The sequence below is a fragment of the Balaenoptera acutorostrata genome, chromosome 14, assembly GCF_949987535.1.
Source record: "Balaenoptera acutorostrata chromosome 14, mBalAcu1.1, whole genome shotgun sequence".
Taxonomy (NCBI): Eukaryota; Metazoa; Chordata; class Mammalia; order Artiodactyla; family Balaenopteridae; genus Balaenoptera; species Balaenoptera acutorostrata.
In genome coordinates, this window is record NC_080077.1 from 3706789 (window position 1) to 3733149 (window position 26361).

The 26361-nt window shown below is 35.9% G+C and overlaps 1 protein-coding gene across 1 annotated transcript in view; it reads left to right on the forward strand.

The window, feature by feature from the left end:
• PDE10A (phosphodiesterase 10A) overlaps positions 1-26361 on the forward strand; it is a 298539-nt gene that overhangs the window by 252898 nt on the left and 19280 nt on the right. Inside the window, 1 exon segment of the mRNA XM_057528096.1 lies at positions 6561-6733. Within this exon segment, the coding sequence (XP_057384079.1) occupies positions 6561-6733 (173 nt within the window).

The window sequence follows — 26361 nt, forward strand, 5'->3', positions numbered from 1 at the left end:
ATTTCAACATCCAGTCACTGAATTATCAGACAGAACCATATGTCGTTACATCACACAGACCCCTCTGGTAGGTCTGTCCGCCCGGTGGGCATGGTAGTGAAAGGCTTCTCCTTCGGCCGTCCTCATCTCCGCAGGCGGTCTCCAGCGCTCCGGCCACACAGAGGAGCGCAGTCCCAGAACTATTCATCCTTTGGCAACGTGGCCAAAGAGGAGATTAAAAAATTCACCCTGATGGTTAGAGATGGCTCCCCACGAGGCCTCCTCACAGCTGTGTGTGTGTGGCTCTGTGTGTGTGTCTACAGACCACAGTCTTGTTAACCCGAATGCTGACTTTCAGTGCTGTTGCCACAATTACTTACGGGATAATCTGGGCGACGGGGGAAGCGTGGCGAAGAGGCCCCCCGTGTGACCACCGCAACCTCAGCAAACAGAAAGGGGAAGTATATTTAAGAGCTAACCTCAGTCCTTCACACACTAGCACAGGACTATTCACGGTACAGCACGGCAGGAAGGGTGTATGTTCGTTCACACTTGCCTTCACTTTCGTCACAGTGAGAAAGATGCAGTGGGCAGTTCCCCCCCAACCCCCCACCCCGAGTGGGCAGTGGGAGGAGATTAAGTCAGGAATGAAGTAAGGAGAAGTGTGAAAGCATCTAGAGGAAAGATAGGTTCAGATTCTTAACTTTTGCTGAGCTGCTCCTTGTCTCAGCGTTGGGCCTCAGGACTGTTTTCCCGGTGACTGGGGCCCGAGGCTGTGTACAGGCCGTGAGGAGCATTCAGGGGAAAGGGAGTTCCCATCTGGCGCCTGTGGTAGATGCTGAACTGGCCCCTCTGAGCGTACAGTCTCCTACATGTCCATCAAAGACCTTTTCTGAGTGACATCCCAAATTCCGCCTTCTTTAGACGTTGTCTGTTTGACTGCCTTTTCCCCCATGTTGATCACCATTTCCCCAAACTTGTGGTTCTCAAATTTATCTTCCAAATATATGTCTGAACATGTTATTCATGTTATTCTCCTTTTTAAAAGTCACCAGTGGGTCCCATGGCCTCAAGAATAAATTTTGTTTCTTAATTGATGTACAAGTCTTTTATGAATGGCCTCTGCTTGTTCCAGGACTACTGTATCTACCGTATTTTTGCAGTTCCAGACCATTTCTTAACTCTGCATTGTCTAGCGTTTTCTATTTAGGTGGCCAGCTTCTCCTTATCTTTAAGGCTCAGCTCAGGCAGTACTTCCTCCAGGGAAAGTATTTTATGACGTCTCCACATAACTGGGGCACAGTTGTGTGCCTTTTCCACATGGCCCCCGAGTCCCTTAAACATACACGTATTCTAGAGTTCTCACGTGGTACTGAAATTCTCTGTTTGTGAGTTTAGCCTCCCTCTCCTCTGAATTGTAAGCCCGGTGAGGACAGTCGCCGCCCCTTGTTCATCTCCATCCCGCAGGCCTGCTGCCGGGTCTGTGGACATGGGTGGTGGTGGTCACATGAAGATAAGGATGTGGACCTAAGAGTCAGAGAAGGCAAAACAATGTGTGCAACGTTTGGCCACTGGTAACTGCCAGGTTCTATTTAGGGGACACTGAGTAGATATGTCTCCTTAGGACAAAGCGTGTAGGTGGCTCAGTGGTGGAGCGTACATGGAATCACTTCAGGTAGGTAGACTGTTCTCTGTGGACAGTGTGACAAGATAGTGGGTAAGCTTTGTGTTCCGACCTAAAACTTACCCCTGTGTTTTTATTTAGCAACGGTGATAGAACCATTAGCGTTAGAATATTAAATCCATTTTAATGTTCATTGAACATTCCTTTATGTAATATTCGTAATTAATGTTCATTCTAATAGTCAAATTATATTTCATAATAAGATGTTAATGATTACTTTGAATATTGAAGCTACCCTTTTTCTGTCTTTTGCCTTCTGTGAATACCCCACGTTAGGTACGCAGAAGTCAAAATTGTAGAAAACGGACCAATTAGGAATGGTTATTCTCATTATTAAGAAAAATTTCTCATCATTCCATTCATCTTAAATCATCTAGTGCTTTTGAAATATGTTTACATTTTTAAAAAGTTATCTTTATCCCAACATTTTGGGATCCCATGACATTTTCATTACTTTTTATAGCAGTAGCATTTCTGTGACACAGCCAAATCCATCTGCAGTGGGTAGAATTTACTGTTGTCTGTTGCAATTATAGCAAAATTGTTGTACTTACACTCAACACTGTCCCTACTTCTAGACTAAAATGTATTAGTTTATTACAGAGGTTAGCCTAAATCTATCCTTTTCTACAGATGTATTCTAAATAGATAGAAGTGTTCTCTGGCGGTCCAATTCAATTCTGGGCGTATCGGTTTGTTTGCTTGTTTCTCCTTCTCTCTCTCCCTGTTTCAACTCTGACTGCAGAAGTTGTACTGGTAGGTTTTATCATCATCACCACCATCATCATGGTAATCATTTCATCATTTATTAGGTACTTCCTATATACCAGAAACTTAAGAATTTTGCACGTATCAGTACATTTGATTTTTATGGTATCCTATGAAACAAGTATTATTATTCATTTCCATTTTACAAATAAGAGTAATGTGCATCAAAGAGGTTAAGTAACTGGCTCATTGTCACACAGCTAGTAGGGGGCAGAGGATATTAAAAATCAGAGTTGTTTGACTCCAAAACTTGTGTTCTTAATTATAGTACTCTCATGTTTCCTAGTATATGGTTTGATGCAGTGGACAATTAAATGTCAAAATAAGTATTATGTATCTTTTACATGCATCATTGTTGTGAATGCTTGAAGCGATTAGTTGTGTCATTGACTTTTTTCATCCTGAAGCCCCAGAATGATTCAGCCTCTGCCCGTTGCCCCTGTGATAGTGATTCACAACCCAGTAGGGGCAGGGTTGCTGGGGAGTGAGGTCTGGACTGGCTGGCATGCAGATACTGAAATCTCAGCTCCAAAGCCCTTCCAGGAGAATCTCTTTCGTAGAGCTCAGCACAGTAGGGCTTTGGGGAGAACTACGTATGATTAATGGTAATATTTTAAAAGCGTGCTGAGGAAAGATTGATCATCCGCCCTTCTGCCTCTGTTCTGACCCACCTCAACCCACGCTGTTGCCGGAGGGACTGCTCTAAAACCCACCTCCTTAATCCTCAGTGGCTCCTTATTACTTTCCATATAATATTTCAGTTCTGCATCCAGGCCTTTTGAAAAAACTTTCACTTTAGTTCTTACCGTTTCTGTATTAAGTTTGCCTCAGCCGTACGGAAGTGTTTGTGCTTCCACCAAGCACACAGGGTCCCACGCTGCTCCTGCCTTTCCTCCGACTGGTCCTTCAGAATTCACGTCGCCACCAAGAAGAGCGTCCCACATGCTCCCATGGTCTTCACTTACCTCATTCGCGGGGACCATGCCACTCTATGTTTTGTGTACCACTGAACAGTGAACGCCTTAAAAAAATGAACTTATGTTGTTTAGGACTTTGGATATAGTAGGCACTAAGCTACTAATATCCTTACCCAAAGTGAAACACTATAGACTGAACATCTGCTCAATGAGACATACATTCCTCATTTTGTGGTGGGAAAGATACAGCTATGGCAAGAAAGCAGTGCTCCAACAGTGAGTCAGAATGCTGAGAATCCTCAGACCCATCATGTTTGAGAGTTAGGAGGGACCTTAAAGACCATCCACCTTAAAGACCTTAAAGTGTGTCCCCAAGCAGTCTCTCAGCATCAGGACCGTTTCAGCGTTGTTTATATTCTCTTGTACATATCTCACAAATCTCCGCTACTTAAGTAGCTGAGCCTTTACAAACAGAGCCCACTCGTAAGCTTTCACAGACGTAAGAATTATATGCTCCTTCCCTATTTTGGGGCTTTAGAAATATTTCTGGGTATAAAATGCTTGTTGTTTTATGCTTGATTGATACAACATGGGATCAACTGCCTTGAATAAATATAAACTTTAAACAATGTAACCTGGAATATTAGTTATTATTAATAAACTTATTAGTTTTTAAAGTTATCATTAATAAACTTATTAGTTTTTAAAGTTATTATTAATAACTTATTAGTTATTATTAGTAAACTTATCAGTTGGTATATAAAAGCATCTTATTATTTTATGAGGTTTTATTAGGTTGTTAACTAATGTGAAATTGGAGCTTTCAAAACAGTTTCAGCCGTTTATCTGCTGTTCTTGGTTGCTGTATCTCCCTTGTTGTCTTTTGTTTTGGTAGGAGCAAAGTGTTGATAAATACATACTATATTCTCTTGAAAGGAAGGGACCATTTATTGTTTGTTTATCACTTATTCCCTTTACTCTTGTAAGATGTTGAAGGAAGTAGTCCAATTGTTCATTGTAAAGGTTCACTGCTGAACTTTTCCACCTAGTTTCCCTTTAATATCGAAAAGTAAAGTAAAAAAAGAAATAATCTGAAATAATCTGAATCTGAAATAGCCAGCAGAATATACAGATCCTTTAAAATAGGTCTTACTTTGTCTTAGATTATGGACACTTTTGAGAATCTGATGAAAACATGTGTTTATGGATGACACACTCAACATACTATATACAGTTGTAATGAGTTCATTGCTCTGTGGTCCCCAAGAGAATTTATAGAACCCAGGCTAAGAAGTCCCTATTTTAGAGAGGTTAAAACATAAAATCCAACAGTACGTGAGAATATTTTATGTGCTGTAATTTAATAGTTTGTTGGTGATAGAGAGAATAAATCATATAAATATATATCACACGTGATTCCTCTTCAGACGACCTGCCAAGAGCAGATGTGTGCATGAGTACCAGCCAAACACATCCAATGTGAAACATGTTTATGAGGTGGGAGCCCAGGTCACAAGGCATTAAGTGCTGAAGCAGAGGCCAGCTGCTTTACTTGAGTTATGATCAAAGCAAAGCAGATTTCTTAGCACAAGTCAGAGTCAAGATTTCTTTCTTGTAACTTTGTACAAGTTTAGAGTTGAGGTTGAAAGGGGCTTGGAAGTTAATTACCTTCCCAGTGATTAAATCCCCGCCCCTGGTCCCCATCAGTTACTAACTAGCCTGTGTTTTGAATGTCTCCACAAACAGCATCCCATGCATAGTTCACCTGGTAACTCCAAACATTTAGATGGTTCTTCCTTGTGTTGAGCTGAAGTCCTGTCCTTATTGTGTCCACCTCTTTGGCCCTATTGTATTTATGAAGGCTGCTTCAAATGAGATTACATTACTAAAAATTACTGAAATAACCAGTTTATACAAGTACTGCAGTTTTTCTTTAGTCAAATAAAAATGTTGTTAATGCTTCAGCAAATACTTCATTTCAATTAGATATCAAAGATTTATTTAAATTTTATAATTTGAAAGTGCAATCATGTGTTTGAAAGTGCTTTATAAGCTTAGAACATTCTACAAATATGTCCTTGCTATTATCATTGTCTGAAAAAGAACCAACTGAACTAACTCCATTTATCATAGGATAATTTAAATATAAATATAATACCTTAAAAGTAAATAATACAGGAAGACTCTGATAACTGAAAATAAATGTGGCACATACAACCTTATTTCAGAGTAATAGGAAGCAGACAATATCTTAGTGAGATGTCTGATTTTGTAAAGAAATTACTTTAATAATTTCAAGTTTGTCATGTAATTTATCAGTCAATATATGTAGCTTAAGACAAGCGGAAACAATTAAAAATCAGTTTATAGTACAACTGTGTTGACTAATGAATCATTAAAAAATAATTGATGAACCCACAAATTGAATCTCTACGTTTTTTTGTTTGAACAAAAATGACCCGTTTTAACCTCAACTAGAAATAAAACTTAAAATCCTGAGGAAGAAATTATTGTAAAAAGTTTTTAAAAGATTCATATACAGAAGAATAATTATGAGAAAACAGAATCCAAATGACCAGTGTTTGGTCTTGTTTAGGGAGATGATCTGCTGGGTCCATCTCCCATGAGGACAGAAGACAGGATAGCCTTACAGTTTTTGCACCTCAGGGATTTGTGCTTTATGTAAAAGCATTCTTGCCTGTAGGGAGAGTTTTTAATATGCCTAAATTTTATTTTCAGGTCCTGGGACATTTTCTTCTATGATACAGAGAAAATAGTTTATTAATCATTAGGCTTGCGGAAGTGAACAAAGATATAGATGACTTTTTAAGCCCATTAATTTCCAGTATAATGTGAAAATTACCGAAGTTCTTAATTAGTTTAAAAGGAAAAGTCTTTTGCTTAAATATTTTACATATTCCAGTCCTTTAATTCCTACTAGAAATATCCCCAAACTAAGTGTGTATTTAAATCACTGGGATTTTATGGTGGGAAATGTTACGTAGTTTAAATAGTTCATTTAAGTGAATGTTGTATCCTGAAGAGAAACCAAAACGTTAATTTCATTAGTCATTTCAAACTATCCTTTTGTTCCCCCAAAACCCGTCCTGACCAAATGCCATTGACTGACTGTTGTTTCAAGTAACTGAAAATGTCATTAGATTGGAGCTTGTGCTTGTTATTGGTGGTGTTTATTTGTATTTTTTCCCTAGTTGGAGGGGCACAATATCTTCTCCACCCTGAGCTCCAGTGAATATGAACAGGTGCTTGAGATCATCCGCAAAGCCATCATTGCCACAGACCTTGCATTATACTTTGGAAACAGGAAACAGTTGGAAGAGATGTACCAGACCGGATCGCTAAACCTTAATAATCAATCACATAGGTAAAAATCATTTTTGAAAGTTTAGTAACCCAGGAAGTGTTATTTGGAATAAATTTATATTTAAAAACAAAAATGTAATGTGGTATAAATTTATATTTGAAAAAAGAAATGTAAAAAGAATTTATGTGTTTTTTGTTTGTTTGTTTTATGTGCGCTTTAATATTTACTTTGGGTATTTCGTTATTTGACAAGATTGCTGATAATGTATTGTGAAGGTAACTAAAATATGAATTAGAATTTCAGCTGATCACATAGGAATGGGTACTTTTAAAGGGAAGTCATTTTCCAAGAGGCCTGTCTTTGAATTTACCACAGTCCAGCATTTGGTCATTGACCTTACAGACTCAAAAGCAAATGAAAATGGATTCATCAGAATCCAGATCTTATTAACCTAGCCAATGTGATTGATATATAAAACCTGAATTCCATTTTATTGATCTGCAAACATACACTCTAGTTATAAGCATCAGAATATTGGCATTCAGCGTGGTCACAATCCTTTAGGAAGCCAAGTGGCAATCCAAAGTTGGTTTGAACGTGGGGTCGGAACAGAGAGAATGAGATTCCTTAAATGTTCTAATGCATCAGGCTAAGGTAGTTTGATTCCTTTTTTTCTGAGAAGGCGTGACTTGCCCGCTGGATTCAGAAATGTGTCAGGTGTTTTCATTGTGCACCTGTCCACCCATCTGTCCATTAGATTTCAGTCCACTGGCTAAAACACCTCTTGGCCTTGCAGGTGTGTAGGTGGTTACCACCAGCTTTTCTTTGTAGGACTTTCCTTTTGCTGTTTCCGTGTCTGACTAAGTCCATCTTAAGTGATGCCATCTTTATCTTTAGATTTGGGAACACTTGTTTATTGGTTCATTTCTAGTCTTGCTGAACTTGAATCTATTCTTTTTTGCTCAGGTGCTTTGTGTACCTCCTCTGTGATCCATTAAGGTACTGATCATAACATTTCTTTCTAGAGAAATCTGCTTTCAGTTCTTAGAAGCAGTTCACTCAGGTACCCCAAACACAAAACATTAGGTCTACAAATGACTATAGACAGAAACATAATAAATAAAGTTGACCTCTTCAAGAATATGATCATCAGAGTTTTTATGGGGAACCTTCTTTGAGGAAAAAAATATACAACTTAATTTTACAGAGGGCAGTCTGGACACTTTGCCAGCACCCTCCCAGGTTGGCAGAAGGGTCAGTGTCATGCAGGACAACACACCCTCTTCCGCCTGCAGCCCAAGGGATGCGTGTGATTTACAGTCTTCATGTGTCTGTAGAAACGAGTGTTTGTCCACAGTTCTCTTTCTTATGGCAATTATAAGACTGGAGAAATAGGCGCTGGGTTAAAGTATCCTTTGGCTTGCTGAAAACTATGTGTATACATTGTTTTTAAGTTACAAATAAGAGTCATGTAAGTAGTAACAAGTTTCTTGCATATGATTTTAGCAAAATGATTACAATAATAATATTCTTATAAAATAGAAAATTTAAAAATCTAATTGCAAGTAATATTATAGTTGGTGCTTAATGCATATATACATGTTAGTGGTGTATACTGCATAGTTATGATGATTAAATAATTTTAAAGGTGATGCATATTTGTTTTAAGAATTCAAAGAGTGCAGGTATATACAAGAAAACAATAATAGAGTCGTCCGTGGGTGTTCGTTCCTGGAGCCCCTGCAGGTACCAGAATACTGGTAATACGTCCCTTGTATAAAATGGCCCTGGACGATGAATAGGGTCACTCTCCCATCCGCACAGCGCGGTTGAGAGACCCGGGGGTCCGCTGGGTCCTGTTCTGCAGAACCAACAGAACCATGCATTCTCCTCTGTTTAAGCTGTTTATATGCACAAACATACGTCTTTAAACAAAAACATGATTACAGGCCTTCCTCGGTATCCACAGGGGATGTGTTCCAGGACACCACCCGCATAACAAAATCAGTGGATGTTCAGTCCCTAAATCCCTTTGTCGGCCCTCGGCCCTCGTATCCGTAGGTTCCGCCTGTACAGATTCAAGCAACATACTACAGGATCCGAGGTCGGTTGAATCTGCAGATGCAGGACCCGCAGATGAGCAGGGCCGACGGTATACCAGATGCTTGCCTATTTTTAAGAGTTATGTGACATCACGTAGTATGGAGGACTAGCTAAAGGCTCATTAAACCTTCCTCCTATTGATCAGATATTTCTAGAATTTTGCACCATAAATAATTCTGCAATAAACTCTTATAAAGTCATCTACTGTCCTTTAAAAATATATATCACATCGCATATGGTGCTAGAAATGTAGATACATGTTAAATTTCCTAGAAGGACTGTAGAAATTCACACTTCTCCTCACATAGGGTGAAAACTGTTTCTCTTTAAGTATGCCATTCTCTGACAACTCCCTGCATTAAAGATCTTTTCATGTTTGTTGACTTTGTTCCTACTTCTGTTTGTTCACAACTTTTGTGTAATTTTTGTTGAATTCTTTACTTTTTTTATAAATCAGTTTGCATTCCATATTTTTGTTAAGGATGTTAACATTTTCTCTGTTATATGTTACAAACATTTTCTTAGGTGCTTTTCAAAAGTTTTATTTAGATTTTATTTTAAATACAAAGAAATTTAATTTCATGAAGCCAAATCTTTCATTTGTTTTTATCAAATCTGGTTTCCTGTCTTGCTTATGAAGGCCTCCCCTATCCTCAAAGTAATATAAATTGTACTTAAAATTTTCTTTGCATATTAATGCTTCTGGAGTTATACTTTTTATGAACATAACTTTATTTCTTCCTGATGGGTTGAATCAATACCATTTAATTAACAATCTATTTTCTTCCACTGAATTGAAGTTTCATATAAACTCGAATACTTCTTTGGACTCCTTAAGCCATGTAATTGTTAATTATTTAATCCTTGACTGTGGTCATACTGTTTTGATTATTATAACTATGTTGAAATTTATCATACATACCTGGTAAAATAATCTTCATCTTTCATTTACTTTCTGAAAATTTCATGGAAATTGTTACTTAGTAAATGCATTTTTTATATTTTTATAAGAAAAATTTCAAACTTAAGAAAAGTAGAAATTATACTGAAATGTATACTCATACCCACATTCAAGAATTATTAACACTTTAATGTATTTTTTGCCTTTATTTTTTGACTGTGCCACTTCCTTGTAGATTATAGACATCATGACCCTTCATTTCCTTCATAGTGAATACTTAAAAAAGAAAAAGAATATTTTATCGTGTTTGTTTTCAATTAAAAATATCCACATTGGGATTTTGATTGCAGTTATATTGCATTTATTTCTTCACTTGTAAATGAGAGTATATTGGCTTCTCATCCAAAAGCATTGGCATGACTTTTTAGTCTTGAATAACATTTTATATAGTTTATTTACACAGATCCTATCACTTTTTTAGTTAAATTATACTGGTCATGTTATAAATTTTATCACTTGTGAATGTATTTTTTCCAGTTTCTAATGGAAATACAATTTCCAGTGTAAAAAAAGGTTATGAATTTTTATATATTTCTCAATTTTGCTTCATGTGTTTAGAAACTTTGTTATTAGGTGCTTATACATTTGTGTATTTGTTATGTCTTCTCTATGATTTATCCTCTTGCCACTATGAAATTCTCTTTTTATTCTGGTAATACTTCTTGCCTTAAAATTTTCTGTGTCTAATAGCCACACCAGCTTTCTTATGCTTACTTATTGGCATGTCATATTCTTGTCCAGTCCTTTACTGTTACCCTATCTGCATCCTTATATTTTAAATGTATCTTGTAATCAGCAGTAGTTGAGACTTTCAGTCGCTGCTTCCTTTAGGACTGTCAGTTCGTTTGCTTTTAGTGTAATTATATTTATGTTTGTCTCATTATCTTGTTTGTTTTCTCTTTAACCCTTTGTTCTTTGTCCTTCCTTTCCTGTCTTCATTGGAGTTAATGAAATGTGTCCTTTGTTGTTGTGTTCTATATCTTCTATTGGCTTTTATTGTTACGCTTGTATGTTTTCAAGTGGTTGCTCTTGAGTTTACATGAATCTGCATTTTTCAGTCCACCTTGAATTAATATTACTCCATTTCTATACAATGTAACAACCTTAAAAAGACAGAATCCAGTTATGCCCAGTTTTGTCTTTTATGCTACTGTTGTTAAATATTATACTGCTACATATGTTGTATACACCACACAGGTTGCTAATACTTATTAAATAGTTAATTGATTATTAAAGAATTTTTAAAAAGAAAAAGATAATCTGTCATATTTTCTCATATATATACCATTTCCAATGCTTTGCATTCATTTGTGTAGATCCAGATTTCCATCTGGTAATTATCTTACCTCAGTCCAGACAGCAGATTCTTTCAGCCTTAGCTTATCGCCTTTATTTTGGCTTCACTTTTCCAAGATATTTTTGCTGGATTTAGGATTTTAAGTTGACAGGCTTTCTTTCAGCATTTTTAAAATGTTATTCAGTTGTCTTCTGGCCTCCATCTTTTTCTTTTTTCCCTGATGAGAGGTCAGCAGTCATTCTTATTGTTATTCTCCTATATGTAGCATGTCTTTTTATTCTGGCTGCTCTTAAGATGTTCTCTGTATCCTTGGTCTTTCAGCACTTTGTTTATAATGTGCCTCAGTGTCCTCCTTGTATTTGTCCTTCTTGAGTTCCTCTGAAGTTTCTGGGTCTCTGGGCTGCTAATTACAGTAAAACCTAGTAAAGTTTTAACCACTTTTCTTCAAATATTTTTTTCTGTCAACCCGTCATTTTTCTTCTGCAACTCTAATTACACATATGATAGATCACTTAATGCTGTCTTACAGGTTATTAGGGCTCTGAACTGTTTTTTCAGTCATTTTTCCTCCCTGTGCCTCAGTTTGGGTAATTTGGTATGATTTGCCTTTAATTTCAATGATCCTTTCTAATGTTCTCTCCAATCTGTTGTCAATTCCATCCAGTGATTTATTTTATATATTGTATTTGTCAGTTCTGAGATTTATTTGGGGTTCATTTTTATAGCTTCTATGCCTCTTTTAAGATTCCTGTCTCTTCACCCATTGTATCCAAGTATATATTTTCCTGGAGATTCTTTAGTATATCTGTCAGTTACTTAACAATCCTTGTCTTCATTTCCACCAACTGAGTCCTCTATGGGTCTTTTCTTGTTGACTTTTTTTTTTTTTTTTCTGAGTCATGGAACACATTTTTCTTTTTCCTTAGATGTCTAGTAATTTTTTAATTTATATAATACGTTGTGGATAATATGTATTCTCTGTTATCTTTCTGGATCCTGTTATCCTTCTCTGAAGATAATTGACTTTTATTCTAGTGGCCAGTTAAATTTCTCACGGATTATCCTAAATTTATGGATATGTGCCTTAAGCATTTTTTGTGCGGTTCTGTTTCTGTTTTGGCCTTGGTCCTTGGGTCCAGCCAAGGATTTGAGGGAAATATGAATGCATATTTGGGGACTATCGCCTTTGTGGCTCTCTCCTTTCCAGGATCTTTCTCTTCAAATTCCATGTGCTCTGACAGCCCCAGATGCTAACCTCTCCACCGTACTGTGACTTTTTGGGGGCCTCTAAATGTCTCATACCCCAACTGAGCCATAATCTTAGCAGAAAAGCTAATAAATGTGGATTATGCCCAAAGGTTTTGAACCCCTTCCAGTTTCTGCCTGCTTTTAGGTACTCAGTTGCCTTCAATGAGTTGTTTTTAAATTTTGTTCAGAATTTATTCCGTCATTACTGGAATTCTAAAAATGTGTTTTCTAGCCATTTTATTATGTTTTCTGTGTCAGTTGAAAATATTAGTCTCTTGGATTTTCTAGGCATACTTTCACATCATCTACAGTTAAATATCATTCATTCCACTTTTCTGATATTGATACCTATTTTGCTTTCTCATCTGACTGTATAATTAGAACCTACAAAACAATATTGGATTATGGTGAAAAAGCAAGTATATCCAGTATGTGTTTGATTTTAATTTTTTATGTGATATGTGATATTTTTTGGTAAATCATTTTCATCATGTATGAGTTTTTTTCTTCGTTTCTTGTTTATATTACTTTTTATTAGGAATTTTATCAAATTCATATTCAGATTTCAGTGATAATATGATTTTCCTAATTTCTGTGTTATTGATTTCTTATTTTATTAATAGATTTTTAAATTTCCTAATTTTGTGCTACCACTGAATTCCTTGTACTCTAGTTTCCCATGGAATTACTTTTTTAATATGCTAAGGAAATCAATTTTTGCTTTTTTTTTTTTTTAGCAAGTTTGTGTCGAATCCATTAATTGACATGTAGTTGTTTTTCTGTATGCTATCATAATTTGCTATTAAGATTATGATAGTTATGAAATTAAATTCCTCTCTGATCTAGAAGGGTTTAAATAACTAAAGATATCCATTTGGGGAAGCTTAAATAATATTTATTTGTAAAACCATTACAGTCTGGCACATTTTTTTAATGGAAGATCTTTAACAAACTTTTTAATGTCTTTTGTGGTTTGAGGTAATTGTTTTGTTTTGGCTTTTCCATTTTATTTCACCTCTTGGTCAACTTATTTTGCTAGAAAATCATTTTTCCTTTAGACTTTCAAATTCATATAAAATATTTACACAAATTATTCTCACTTAAAATTTACTTATCTTACTATATCTGTAGCTATCTCATTTTCAATATTTTATATTTTTATTTCTCCCTTTGTTTCTTAATCAAGTTTGCCCTTTCATTTTAATTATTCCTTTTTTACAAACTTACTTTTTAAAAATTTATCATTTCTTTCTTATGTGTTTGCTCTTTCATTAATTTTAACTTTTATTTTTATGCCTTCTTCGTAGTTTAGTTGTTCCTTTTCTTATTTCTCAAATTGTGTAACAAAACATATATATGTATTATTATCTGACTACTAACTGAACTGTCCCCTGCAAGTTTTTGATGAAGCATTCTTCTTTTTCTGAGTTTTTAGATAATTTTCATTTCTGTTTCCATTTCCTCATTGATGTAGAGGTTAATTTAAAAGAATTTTCTAATTTCCAAATACTTTGGGTATTTGCTTACTTTTTGTTTTGTTTCTAAGGATGCTACTTTGGATCCTTAGAAAAGGATCCAAAAGAGAATATGACGTATGAATTTTCATATATATCTTCTAATTTTTTTATAAGATGAACGAGTGATTAAAGCAAAAATAATAATTGTACTAAGGTGAGGTTTATATCATATGTAGAGATGAAATATATGAAAACAATAGCACAAAGAATGAGGGGTACATAGAATTATAGTGTTGTAAGGTTCTTATGTTTGTGAAGGGTGAGAGTGAAGTGCTAAGTGGAACAATATTAAATTTATGTATGTGTTATAAGTATGTATATTGTAATGTATAGAAACCATGAAAAAATAAAAGTATAGTTTTTTTTAAAAAAAGAGGAAAAGTGAATACTAAAAAGTACATTTTATTAGTCCACAATGCAGCAAACGGAAAGCAAATATGAAGACAGTAGACTTGAACCCAATCAAACTAGCAATTAAACGTAAATGGATTAATACCTCAATTGAAAGCCAAAAATTATCAGACTTGATAAAATAACAAGACTTAATTATATGTTATGTAAGAAATATACACTCTAAATAGGAAGACTCAGATAGGTTGAAAGTAAAATGATGGGAGAAGATATACCATGCAGACACCTTTAAAAAGCTGCGTGGCTGTAGTAGTATCAAACAAAGTCGTTTTGAAGGCAGAATACTGTGAGCCAGTAAGAGGGATAATTCACCATGACAGAAGGGTCAACGCATAGAGAGAAATAACACTGCAAAATGTGCACATGCACCTAATTAACAGAGCTGCAAAACACATGAAGGAAAATCTCACAGAACAGAAAAGGAAACTAAACAAAACCATAGTTAGAGAGTTTTACATTTTTCTTTAAGTACTTTATAGAGCAAGTACATAAAAATCTAAGGCAAAGGAAAAATCAACACTGTCAACATAACCTATTTTATATACACTGAACACTAAAAAATGACTACACATTGTTTTCAACTGCACATGGAATATTTATAAGATAGACTGTGTGCTGGTACCTAAAATAAATCGCAATAAATTTCAAAAGATCGGATTCATAGAATATTTTTTATTGTGATGGAAATAAAAATCACAATAACCTATGTAGAAAAGCCCTACGTATGTGGAAATTAAACAACACACCTCTAAATAACTCATGTATCAAAGAAGAAATAAGAGAATATTTCAAACTGAATGATAGGGAAAACAAACTATCATAATTTGTAGGATTCAGCTAGAAATTTATTTTTAAATGCCTGTGTTAGTCAGTGTTTTAAGATGACACCTTAAGCAGCTAGGAAAACAAGAGTAAATTAAACCCTAACTTGAAATGAATAATCAAGAGAGGAGCAGAACAATAAAACAGTGCAGCAAACAACAGAGAAAACCAATGATGCCAATAGTTGGTGCCTTGAAAAGATGATTAAAATGATAAACCCCCAGCAAGACTAAGTAAGGAAAAAGGAGAAAATACCAATCACCAATACTAACAGTAACAGAGAGGATATTGTTACAGAATGTGGGCAAAAAGAGGCAGTAAGACATTATTATAAATAATTTTATGCTAATTTGAAACAGTTAAAAATGGAATAATTCCTTGAAAATTACAACTTACTGTACATGAACCAAGATGAAACAGAAAATCTGAATATCCCATTAAAGAAATTCTGTTCTTAAACAGAAAATTCTCCAGGACCTCATGGTTTCACTTGTGAATTCTATCAGACATTTATGGAAGAAATAATATCAATCTTACACAAAATGTTTCTGAAAATGAGACGACTACTTACCACTTTATTTTATGAAGCCTGAATAATACTGATACCAAAAGCTGACGAACACATTACAAAAACAGTAAATTAAAGATCTATATTGATTGACACGTATGCACTGCTATATTTAAAAGAAAATGCCTTTCCATGAAAAAAAATCTATATTCCTCATGGACATAGATCCAAAATTCATAACAAAGTATAACAAATTCAGTCACATATTCAAAAGACAATATAACAAATGGATTTTATCTCAGGAATAGAAAAGTGGTTTAACATTTGCTAAATAATATAATTCACAGTAATGGAACAAAGAAATACCATATGATCATAGCCAGTGCATTATACTGAAAATAAGTAAATAAATAAACAAAATTAGAAAGGAAAAAGTAAATCTGTCTTTATTTTTAAATCACATGCCATCTACTAAAAAATTCCTCAGGAATCTCCAAAAAAATCTACTAGAATTAGTAAGTGACTTTAGCAAGTTCACAGGATACATTTAAAAATTAATTTGGTTTATATATGAATATTAATTGGAAATTCAAATTAAAGCAATTCCATTTGCAATGTCATTTAAGAAATAAATTTAACAAATGATATAAAATCATTTAAAAATAAATTTAACAAATGATAAAATACATAACATTTCCTGAGAGAAATAAAGAATACTAAATGACTGGAGAGATATATCATGATTATGAATTGCAACACTCAATTTTGCTATCGATTCTCTACAAACATTCCTCCAAAACTGCAATTCTAGTCAAAATATCCACAGGCTACTTTTTGTAGAAAGTGACAAACCGACCTCAAATTTATATAGAAATACAAAAGACCTAGAATAGTCAAAGCAATTTTGACAAAGCAAAGACAAATTGGAGGACTTATACTATCTGATTTCAAGACTTAATATAAAATAACAGTAATCAAGACTGGGTGTATTGGTGTTAGGGCAGACAAGTTGGGACAGATTACAAAAGACCCATTCTATGTAGCCTGTTGACTTTCAGCCAAGGGGCCAAGATAATTCAACTAGGGAAAGGATAGTCATTTCAACATTGCTTTTTAATTACTGAGGTTTCAGTTGGATGATAGACTTAAATGTAAAAGCTAAAATTATAAAATTTTTAGAACAAAACATAGGAGAAAGTGTTCATGACCTTGCATAGGCAAAGATTCCTTAGCACACAAAAAGCATTAACCTTCAGAGATGTCCGTCAAAGGGTACAAACTCTCAGTTATGAGATTAATAAGTTCTGGGGATCTAAGGTACAGCATGGTGATTACACTTAGTAACACTGTACTGTACACTTGAAATTTGCTAAGTGAGTGGATCTTAGGTGTTCTCACCACACACACACACACACACACACACGGTAACTGTGTAAGGTAATGGATGTGTTAATTAACTTAATTGTGGTAATCATTTAACAATGTATACATATATCAAATAATCACGTGTACAACCTAAATATATACAACTTTTTTTGGTCAGTCATGCCTCAATAAAGCTGGAAAAAGCAAAACAGAAAAGCACTAATCTTCAAAGAAACAAACAAATGATAGATCGTCTTCATCATATTAAAAACTTATGATTTTCAAAACAGCTTTTAAGGAAATGAAAAGACAAGCCACAGAATGTGAGAAAATATTCTCAATATTTATGTTTAATAGCAGTCTTATATAACTCTTACAACTCAATAATAAGACAAATAAAGTAGAAATGACATGAAAAAATTTCCTTTTAAATTTATTTAAGAAAAAATGTGACTTACTTTAAAGGAGATTAAGTATGTTAGTACAGATGCTATCAAGTGAAATACAGTATGTAGAGTGTACTGTCTGACATGTGAGTGTGTTGTATCAGAGGCTCTTGAGGGATCGGCCAGTAAGGAGTGGGAGAAGGGAGCAGAGACACCAAGGGAGACATCCAATTCCACAGCTACAGATTCGGTACCTTTCAGTGCCAAGCCTGGGGCGAGTGCTGGGTGTGCAGCAAAGAGCCAGAAGCCCCTGGCCCTGCTGTCCTGGTCCTTCCAGTCTAACAGGGAGATGGATGCGTCAACTAAATGACTCTACAACACATTAAAATAAACTTGTGTTCTAGAAAACTCTTATGGGATGAATTGTGTCGCCCCACAGATTCCTATGTTGAAGTCCAGATTCCCAGAATGCGACAGTATTTGGAGATAGGGCCTTTATAGAGTAGATTAAGGTAAAATGAGGCCATGTGGGTGGGCCCTAACCCAACATGACTGATATCCTTGGAAGAAATTTGGACAGAGACGTGTCAGTGGGGAGACCATGTGAAGACACAGGGAGAAGATGGCCATCTGCCAGCCAACAAGAGGAGCCTGGAAAAGATCCTTCCCTCATGGCCCTCAGAAGGAACCAACCCTGCCAACACCTTGATTTGGACTTCTGGCCTCTAAAACCGTGAGACAATAAATTTCTGTCACTTAAGCCACCCAGTTTGTGGTACTTTGTTACGGCAAACCTAGCAAACTAATACAGAAGCTTAAGTGAGTTTTTGTCTTCTGCAATCAAAAGAGCCCAGCTGACCCTGGGAGCAAATAGTCTTGAGTTTGGGAAGGCAAGAGCCTGGCCAGGACTAGAGACTTCACGGGGCTTCCTGGGGGTGGGGTAGCCCCCGCTGTGTGCCTGTTTGGCTTCATTGTCTTCCTTACCCCGGCCCACAATCCCTCCGACCCCAGACACTCATCTCCCCTCCTGGGTGGGGAGTAAGTGGGTAAGGAGACTCCCGCCTCCCCCCTGCCTGGTCATGGTCTCCCTGATGTTCTAACCCTGATCAGCTGTAACAGTCCTGCGGGAAGGGCTGGGTTCACCGCCAGGAAGAGAAACTCCAGGGATCCCACTTTCTGCTTCTGGGGATAAACGGGTGGAGTGAGATTCTCCAGCCCTGACTAATGCGAGGTTTCATGGAGGAGGGAAGTTGAGAGCGTCATAATGACCATCCTGAAGAGCAGTTGAACGCATGTCCACTGCAGCATTCCCCGGAATCAAAACCTGCACGATTTGATCCTGTGTTCAGTCGCAGCTGCCGTGGACTAACACCCAAGCCATCGGAGCAGGGTGAGCTCAGTTTGTTCGGTAGGATATACTGTCTGAACCCATCTGGGCCTGGTGATTTCTGTTTTGGAAGGTTATTAGTTATTGACTAAATTTCTTAAATAGATACAGACCTGTTTGGATTGTCTATCTCTTCTTGTGTAAGTTTTGGAAGATTGCATCCTTCAAGAAATTGATTCATATTATCTAGGTTACCAAATTTGTGGGCGTAGAGTTGTTTATAGTACTCCTTAATTATCCTTTGAATGTCCATGAGATCTGTAGTGACGTCCCCTTTTTCATTTCTGATATTAGTAATTTGTATTCTCTTTTTTCCTTAGTTAGACTGGCAACAGGCTTATTGCTTTTATTGATCTTTTCAAAGAGCCAGCTTTTAGTTTGGTTTATTTTCTCTGTTGATTTACCGTTTTCAATTTCATTGATTTCTGCTCTAATTCTTACTATTTCTTTTCGTCTGCATATTTGGATTTAACGTGTTCTTCTTTTTCTAGTTTCCTGAAGTGGAAACTTAGATTTTTAATTTTACATCTTTCTTCTTTTCCGTTATATGCATTTAATGCTGTAAATTTCCTTCTAAACACTGCTTTCACTGCATCCCACACATTTTTTTTAAGCTGTGTCCTCATTTATGTTTAGTTATAAATATTTTAAAATTTCTCTTGGTTTCTTCTATGACCTGTGTGTTATTCAGAAGTGTTTTTTAATCTCTAAATATTTGAGGGTTTTCCAGCTATTTTTCTGTTATTGATATCTAGTTAATTTCATTGTTATCTAAGAGCATATATTGTATGATTTCTGTTCTTTTAAGTTTGTTAAAAAGTGTATTTTATGGTCTGGAACATGGTCTATCTTGGTGAATGTTCCATTTGAGCTTGAAAAGAATGTGTCTTCTGCTATTGCTGGATGAAGCAATCTACAGATGTCAGTTGTATCATTGTTTGATGAAATTATTGGATTCAAATATGTCCTGATTTTCTGCCTGCTGGACCTATCCAATTCTGATAGAGGTGTGTTGAAGTCTGCAGCTATAGTAGTGGAGCTGATATACTTTTCCTTGCACTTTGATCAGTTTTGGCCTCACATATTTTGATGCTTTGTTGCTAGGGGAATACAGGTTAAGGACAATTATACCTCCCTGGAGAATTGATCCCTTTATTCTTATGAAATGTTCCTCTTTATTGCTGATACCTTTCCTTGCTCTGAAGTCTGTTCCATCTGAAATTAATCTAGCTACTCCCATTTTCCTGTGAATAATGTTAGCATGGTATATCATTCTCCATCCATTTACTTTTAGTCTATATGTGTGTTTATATTTAAAGTGTGTTTTTTATAAACAACATATATTCAGGCCTTATTTTTTGATCCACTCTGATAATCTCTTTTAATTGGTGTATTTAGATCATTGACATTTAAAGTGATTTTTGATATAGTTGCATTAATATCTGCCATACTTGTTACTGTTTTCTATTCTTCGCACTTGTTCTTTGTTCCCAATTTTGTCTTCCACTTTTTTTCTGCCTTTCGCACAAAGGCTTGGACGCAAATATTCACAGCAGCATTATTCATAATGCATCTAAACTAGAAGCAGCCCAAAGGTCCAACAACAGGGAATGGATAGACAGTTTCTGGCACTTATTCAGTGGAATACTGTACTATTCAGCAATAAAAAAATTAGAAACTACAGATTCATGCAACATCATGAATAAATCACACAGTCATTATGTTGAACAAAACAGTGCATACTGTATGAAAACATTTTTACCAAATTCTAGAATAGGCCAAACAAATCAGTAGTGTTAGTGATTGCGGTAGAATTCAGGCTGGCAGTTGTTGGTGTTGGTTACGGGATATGGAACGGGAAAGGACAGAAGGAGTGTCTGGACATGAAGATGTTCCCTGTCATCACTGGTCTGGTGGTTGGACTGTATACATTTTCACACTCATTGAACTGTATCTTTCAAATTAATGCATTTAATTCCATGTAAGTTACACCTAAGTTAAAGTATGAGCGACAAAAATATACAATCTAGAAGTATGATTCTGTGATAAAATATGATATACTTTTGTTTCAAGTGTTTTGTTCTTAAACAAGGTAGAGTATGTCAATTATATCAGTAGGCCTTTAAGTGAAATCTTTAAAAATAATTAAATAGAATGGTCCTTAATTCACCAAATGAGATCAAAGCTCATTTCTGTGAGGTGATTAGGAGTTCATGAGCTCATAGAAGCAGTTCACAAAATTCTGCATGGTACTGAGCCAGCTTTTAATCTATTTTAGGATTATTAGTGAATTCAATATTCATGCATTTGACACGGCTTTGTTGGCCTTTCATAGATTTTCTTGTGAGGATTCCATAGTGATGTATGTAAGAAATTGCATAATTTGAGCCATTCTGCGTTGTCCTAGGAAATGGAAGACATGGAGTTCAGCCACAGGGGGATTTTACAAAGGCTCAGGGCTGCCCTCGTTGTGGGAAATGTTTATCTTCTCCTTTCCATTCTCTAGAACCTTTACTACACTTGAGTTAACACAGACATTTCCCCTGTAACTAGGTTACATATTCCACCACCTCTGTCATAGACACAGGTTCGCTCCAAATGTTCCGTACGTGGCATCATCTATAACTTGACAGCTGTTTCTCCAGTGAGAGCTGCTGTGTGTGGAAATAGCTCCATTGAGCACTGTACCAAGTGGACAGATATCATCTCCAAATTAGGCTAGTTTTTACATCTAGCTCCTTGTTTTCTTGCTCTAGCAATTTCTGCTCGAAAGAAACATGGCAAGGGCTCTCTTTCCTGACTCTGCTGGCGCATTCACGGGGCAGGTGCCTCCAGGGCTGGCTGGTCCGCATTCACGGTAGCCGGGAGTTCTCTGCATATGGTTTAAAAAGGATGCTTCTCCAGAGCTGTTTTCTATCTATTAGTTAATGTGCAGTCTATAAGCTGGAAATATACTTTTGAATAAAGTTTATTCTGTTATTTTACTGTTTATCTTTGCTTAACAGCATGGTATCGTTCTTTGATTGTGAATTCTTGTTCTCTTTTGGGACTCTGTTCCAGCAGCAGTTTCTGGTGCAAGCATTTACTTCAGCCCACTAATGTTTTTCTCCTTTTATGTAAATATCCAATTTAGTTTAGTTTGTTTTATACCTTTAATAAATTATTTATCTGCTATTTGAATTTTTGTAGTTAAATATATGATTATATTTCTTAGAAGATAATTGTTAGGGATAGTAATTGTAATTGCTCCGATAGATAGTTAATGAATGACAGACATGGCCTCTCCCTTTATACCTGGAATTAATACTAAAACACAAAAGATGCTACCATTCATCTGAGGACATCAATGGCAGACTTTGGCCAAGAATGACGTTACCTAATATCTAGAGAAGTGCAGCCTTTATTTAAATTAAGAATCACTGTATTTCTCAACCGTAAGCAGAGAGATTAACGTAGTACTTACAAGAGCATTTTATTTAGTTACATGTGCATACCCATGTTAAGCCTAAAAATGTTTAGATGGATTATTTTTTCTTCCCTACCAATTATTTGGTAAAAAATTAATATTTAAGATTAATATTTTTCATAACAATTCTCAAAGTATTGATATTATCTTTATTTATTTTGTGATATTTTTGTGTTAAAATCAGGGTGGCCAGACTCCCTAGTTGGTCTGGATCATTCTCAGTTAATACCTGTTGTCCTGATATAATTAATATTAGTGCTCACTTTCACTCTCAAAACTCTTTTGTCTTAGACATAAATTATAACGGTATAATGTCCTGTTGAGCATATCAGAGGACAGAATGCCATACGATGGAAGTAATTGCATTCCAGGCTTTTGTCCACTTGTTGGGCCCAGAGTTATGGGTAACTGTGACACTGCTGAGCATGTAGGAGGGTTCAGTATTTGTCAAGCAAACAAATAATCCAAAACGACAAAAAATAAAGAGTGTAGGTTTCATAATGTGATCTTATATTCTTCTTATGTCTTCAGTGGCATTTTGTGTCCTGGTAATTTTCCAGTATTTTACATGTACTGATGAAGCTGGAAATCTGCCCTTCCTGGCATCCAGTCCTTTCTAAAAAAGGACAGTATCACGTCAGATATCTCAACTCTCTGGGTTTTTTTTCCACAAGTATTCTCTAGAGCATGACAGATAATCATTTTATATCAAAAGATATAGTGTATTCTGAATGAAGCCAGTTGGCCGCATGTGCATTAAGTGTTTTATCAGTTAGGAAAGCGTTTAGTTTACAGAAGATAAATCCTAATGACTAGTGTCTTAAAATGTAGGGTTTTATTTTTTATCCTATTGCAAAGAGTCTGAAGATAGGTAGTTGCTGGCTTAAGTTCAGCTGCCCAGTGATGCTTTCACGACACCAGGCTTTTTGTGTTTTTTCTGCTCCATCATCCTTGGCGTGTTGGCCTCTTATTGGTCTCTTACTCTTGGGTCAGCTGGACTTTACCCAGATCATTCTCTCATTTTATGGCTCTCTCAGTCTTTGTTCCACTCGGTCTGGAGCTGAATGTCACGTAATCTCTTCCTCATTGCTGGGAGTCCTAATATTCTGACACTTCTTCCCTACCTTTTGTCCTTACCACTGGTCCTTGCCACCTGCCCTTGACATTTACTATTATGTCTTTTTTAAATTTAATTTTTATTTTATATTGGAGTATAGTTGATTTACAATGTTGTGCTAGTTTCAGGTGTACAGCAAAGTGATTCAGTTATACATATACACATATCCATTCTTTTTCAGATTATTTTCCCATATAGGTTATTACAGAGTATTATATTGAGTATAGCTCCCTGTGCTATACAGTAAGTCCTTGTTGATTATTTTATATATAGTATGTATATATGTTAATCCCAAACTCCTAATTTATCCCTCTCCCCCTTAACTTGACATGCCCTTAACATTGACTATTATGTCTTGTATGAACTTGACATTGTAGCCACAACTGTGCTTAAAAATATTAGGTAATTTTATTATTTTTTATTTTGAAAATGAAGCAACCAGAGACTAGATATGTATGAAAGTCATTGCTATGTGTCTTTCAAAATCAGATGAGTGACTCACTTTTATATTAGACATACATACAGTTTTATTTTTACAAATATCTCCCATTTAGTAATGAGTATATTCTTTAAACTTTTTAAATAACAGAGCCTGCCAAGTGATTTTAGGGCCCCAGAAATGAATTATTAGATAAGTTTAAATCTAATTTATAAAAGGGGACTTGCTAGTGACATAAAAGGTGGAGAGGAGGAGAAATAAAGTGCACCAAAAAGAGAAAAAGAAATTGTAAACTAATTTATTCCTTCACTGAAAATGTCCTTCAATACTCTTTCCCTAACCACAGTTAAACCACAGTTAACCACAACTAAAATGAATGTCACATTTGGAAACCAGCTCTGGACTCAAAGCAAGGGTAGGCAAAGGGTAGCTTAGTTTTTCACTGAAACAACTAGTGATCATTGCCTCCTTTTGACAAAAACTGAACAGAGCATCCATAGAAATCAGAGCACTATTCTTGAATAACAGCATCTTTCTTAATGGACGAAAACATATAATCTTGCCTAAGGACCACTTTAGCAAACATTATAAAAGATCAAATGTTTTTTAAGTTATGAAATCAAGTTAAAGTATCCTTTTAAATGTTAAAATGACAAATATATGAGTTAGTAGTAGCTTTTATAATTTTTATTTCCATGTATTTCATGTTGGAATTGCCTTCCTAAAACATGTATTTAAAAAATCAACTAAGTGCAGAATTTTATCCTTAAAAGCTTTCGGAAATATATGAATGAAAATGTTTATTCTCTTAATCTCAGGGAATATTTGTACCCTTCAAAGACATTCCTTTGCCACCATTCTTCCGAAGTCTTTCCTTAATTTAGATTTAGGTGCATATCAAAGAAAGGGTACGTTAAACGCTTGACCAATTCTTTAAACAATTCAGAAACAGAGCTAGAAAAGATGTACGCTTTCACACGGCTACTGCTCTGTACTTTGTTCGTGTGGTTTCCTTTATTCTTAGACCTTAATGCAGTTTCCTGTAGCATTTTGTCAATGTGACACCAGTGATCTGTCTTTACCTGCAGTAGTAAATGTACGAGGGCCTCGTTCTGCTAGGTGTGTTTTATGTTTCAGCCGAAGAACTTGAAATGTAGGGAAACTAATTTCTAGCGTGAAATCACTGATGTCTTCACTTGATTTAAAGTAATACAGAGTTGCCCGTGTTAGGAGGTCAGAGTCATCAACTCTGGGAGTAACACAAGGATTCTGTTAGGCAAAGAAATTTTAAGTTAGAATATGTTTTTAATAACAGCAAATCCCTCTGAGACACATTTGCTCAAGACTGATTCTGCATTGACATATAATTTTGTTTTCTCTCTTCTTAATGGTGTTTTTCAAAAAGCAACACAGGGTTCCACAAAAACAAGAATTGAGAACTTAAAGTTTATTGAGTGAGATCATCACTATATCATGCTGATGTTTATATTAAAGAGTTATTATTTGTGTCTTTGGAAACAGCAAGATTCTAAAATCTTATCTATGATTTTGGTTCTGCACCTGTTCAAATAATATTCTCAGAATCTACAGCATCCTTAGTCCAGTTTAATGTTTAATAAATTAACCAAAATAGGTCATATTATGAGAGAAGTACAGTAGTTTTTATAGACATGATTTAAGTTAGTACAGTGATTTAAAATGCCTTGAAGATAAGTTTTAAAACAAGAAAAAAAATCATTAAAATGATAATTTAAGGGAAAACGGATTTAACCTAGTCTCTTTTCACATGCTATGTATGACCTAATTTTAAAATAAAACAAAGGGATTAAAATAAAGCTAGATGACAGTTTCTAAGGAAAACATCCACTTGTATACCCCCAAGCGCTTGCTTTTTATTTAACCACTTGACGCCACTTTACTGACCTGCTCTAACAGTTACAATTAAGACGCCTCCTGATAGAAGTCTGGTCTTTGATCAGCTCTTTCTATATGCACACTCTAAGATAAGCAGGACGTGCATTTGTTTTCTTTTTTTTCTGTTGTTTTGGTGACAATCTTGTGCCGGGTCCCCAAAGCCTAATGGCATAGATTTTCTTAGATTAGTAGAAATGTTGGCTTTAAATTCATTTTTCTATTTCTGTGCAATTTAATATTTAAATGGTTCAAATTTCAAATGTATTTTTCTGTGTGAACAACAGCTTTTTAGCGCCCACTATGGGCTGCTCCCATGTGCTGGGCGGCCTGCTTTTGGCCCCCAGATCCACTAAGCTCGTCTTCCACTTTGACCCTCAGGGGCAAGTCACTCAGCTCCCTCGCCCTCCCTCCAACTTCCATCTGGATTCAGCCACGGGTGGCGTTGACAAGAGATCAGAGGGCAGGAGGAGAGAAGAGTTGGTGTGTTCGTTCCCCTCGCTTCTTCCCTGTGGGTCCCCGGTTTAATAGCGCTTCTGGGGGCAAGACCTCAGGCCCTGGCTAGCTGTCCTTTGTCCCTCCAGGCCCAGGGTGGGGACCTGCCCACTATCACTGGCCCTCAGTGCCTTACTATTCCTTGGTTTCCCTCCAGGCCATGTGAATAGTCCCTTCAGTCAATCCTCCAATTCTCCTGGGTGTGTCATCTGTTTCACGTCAGGATCCTGGCTGATATAACCTTGTATTGAAGTA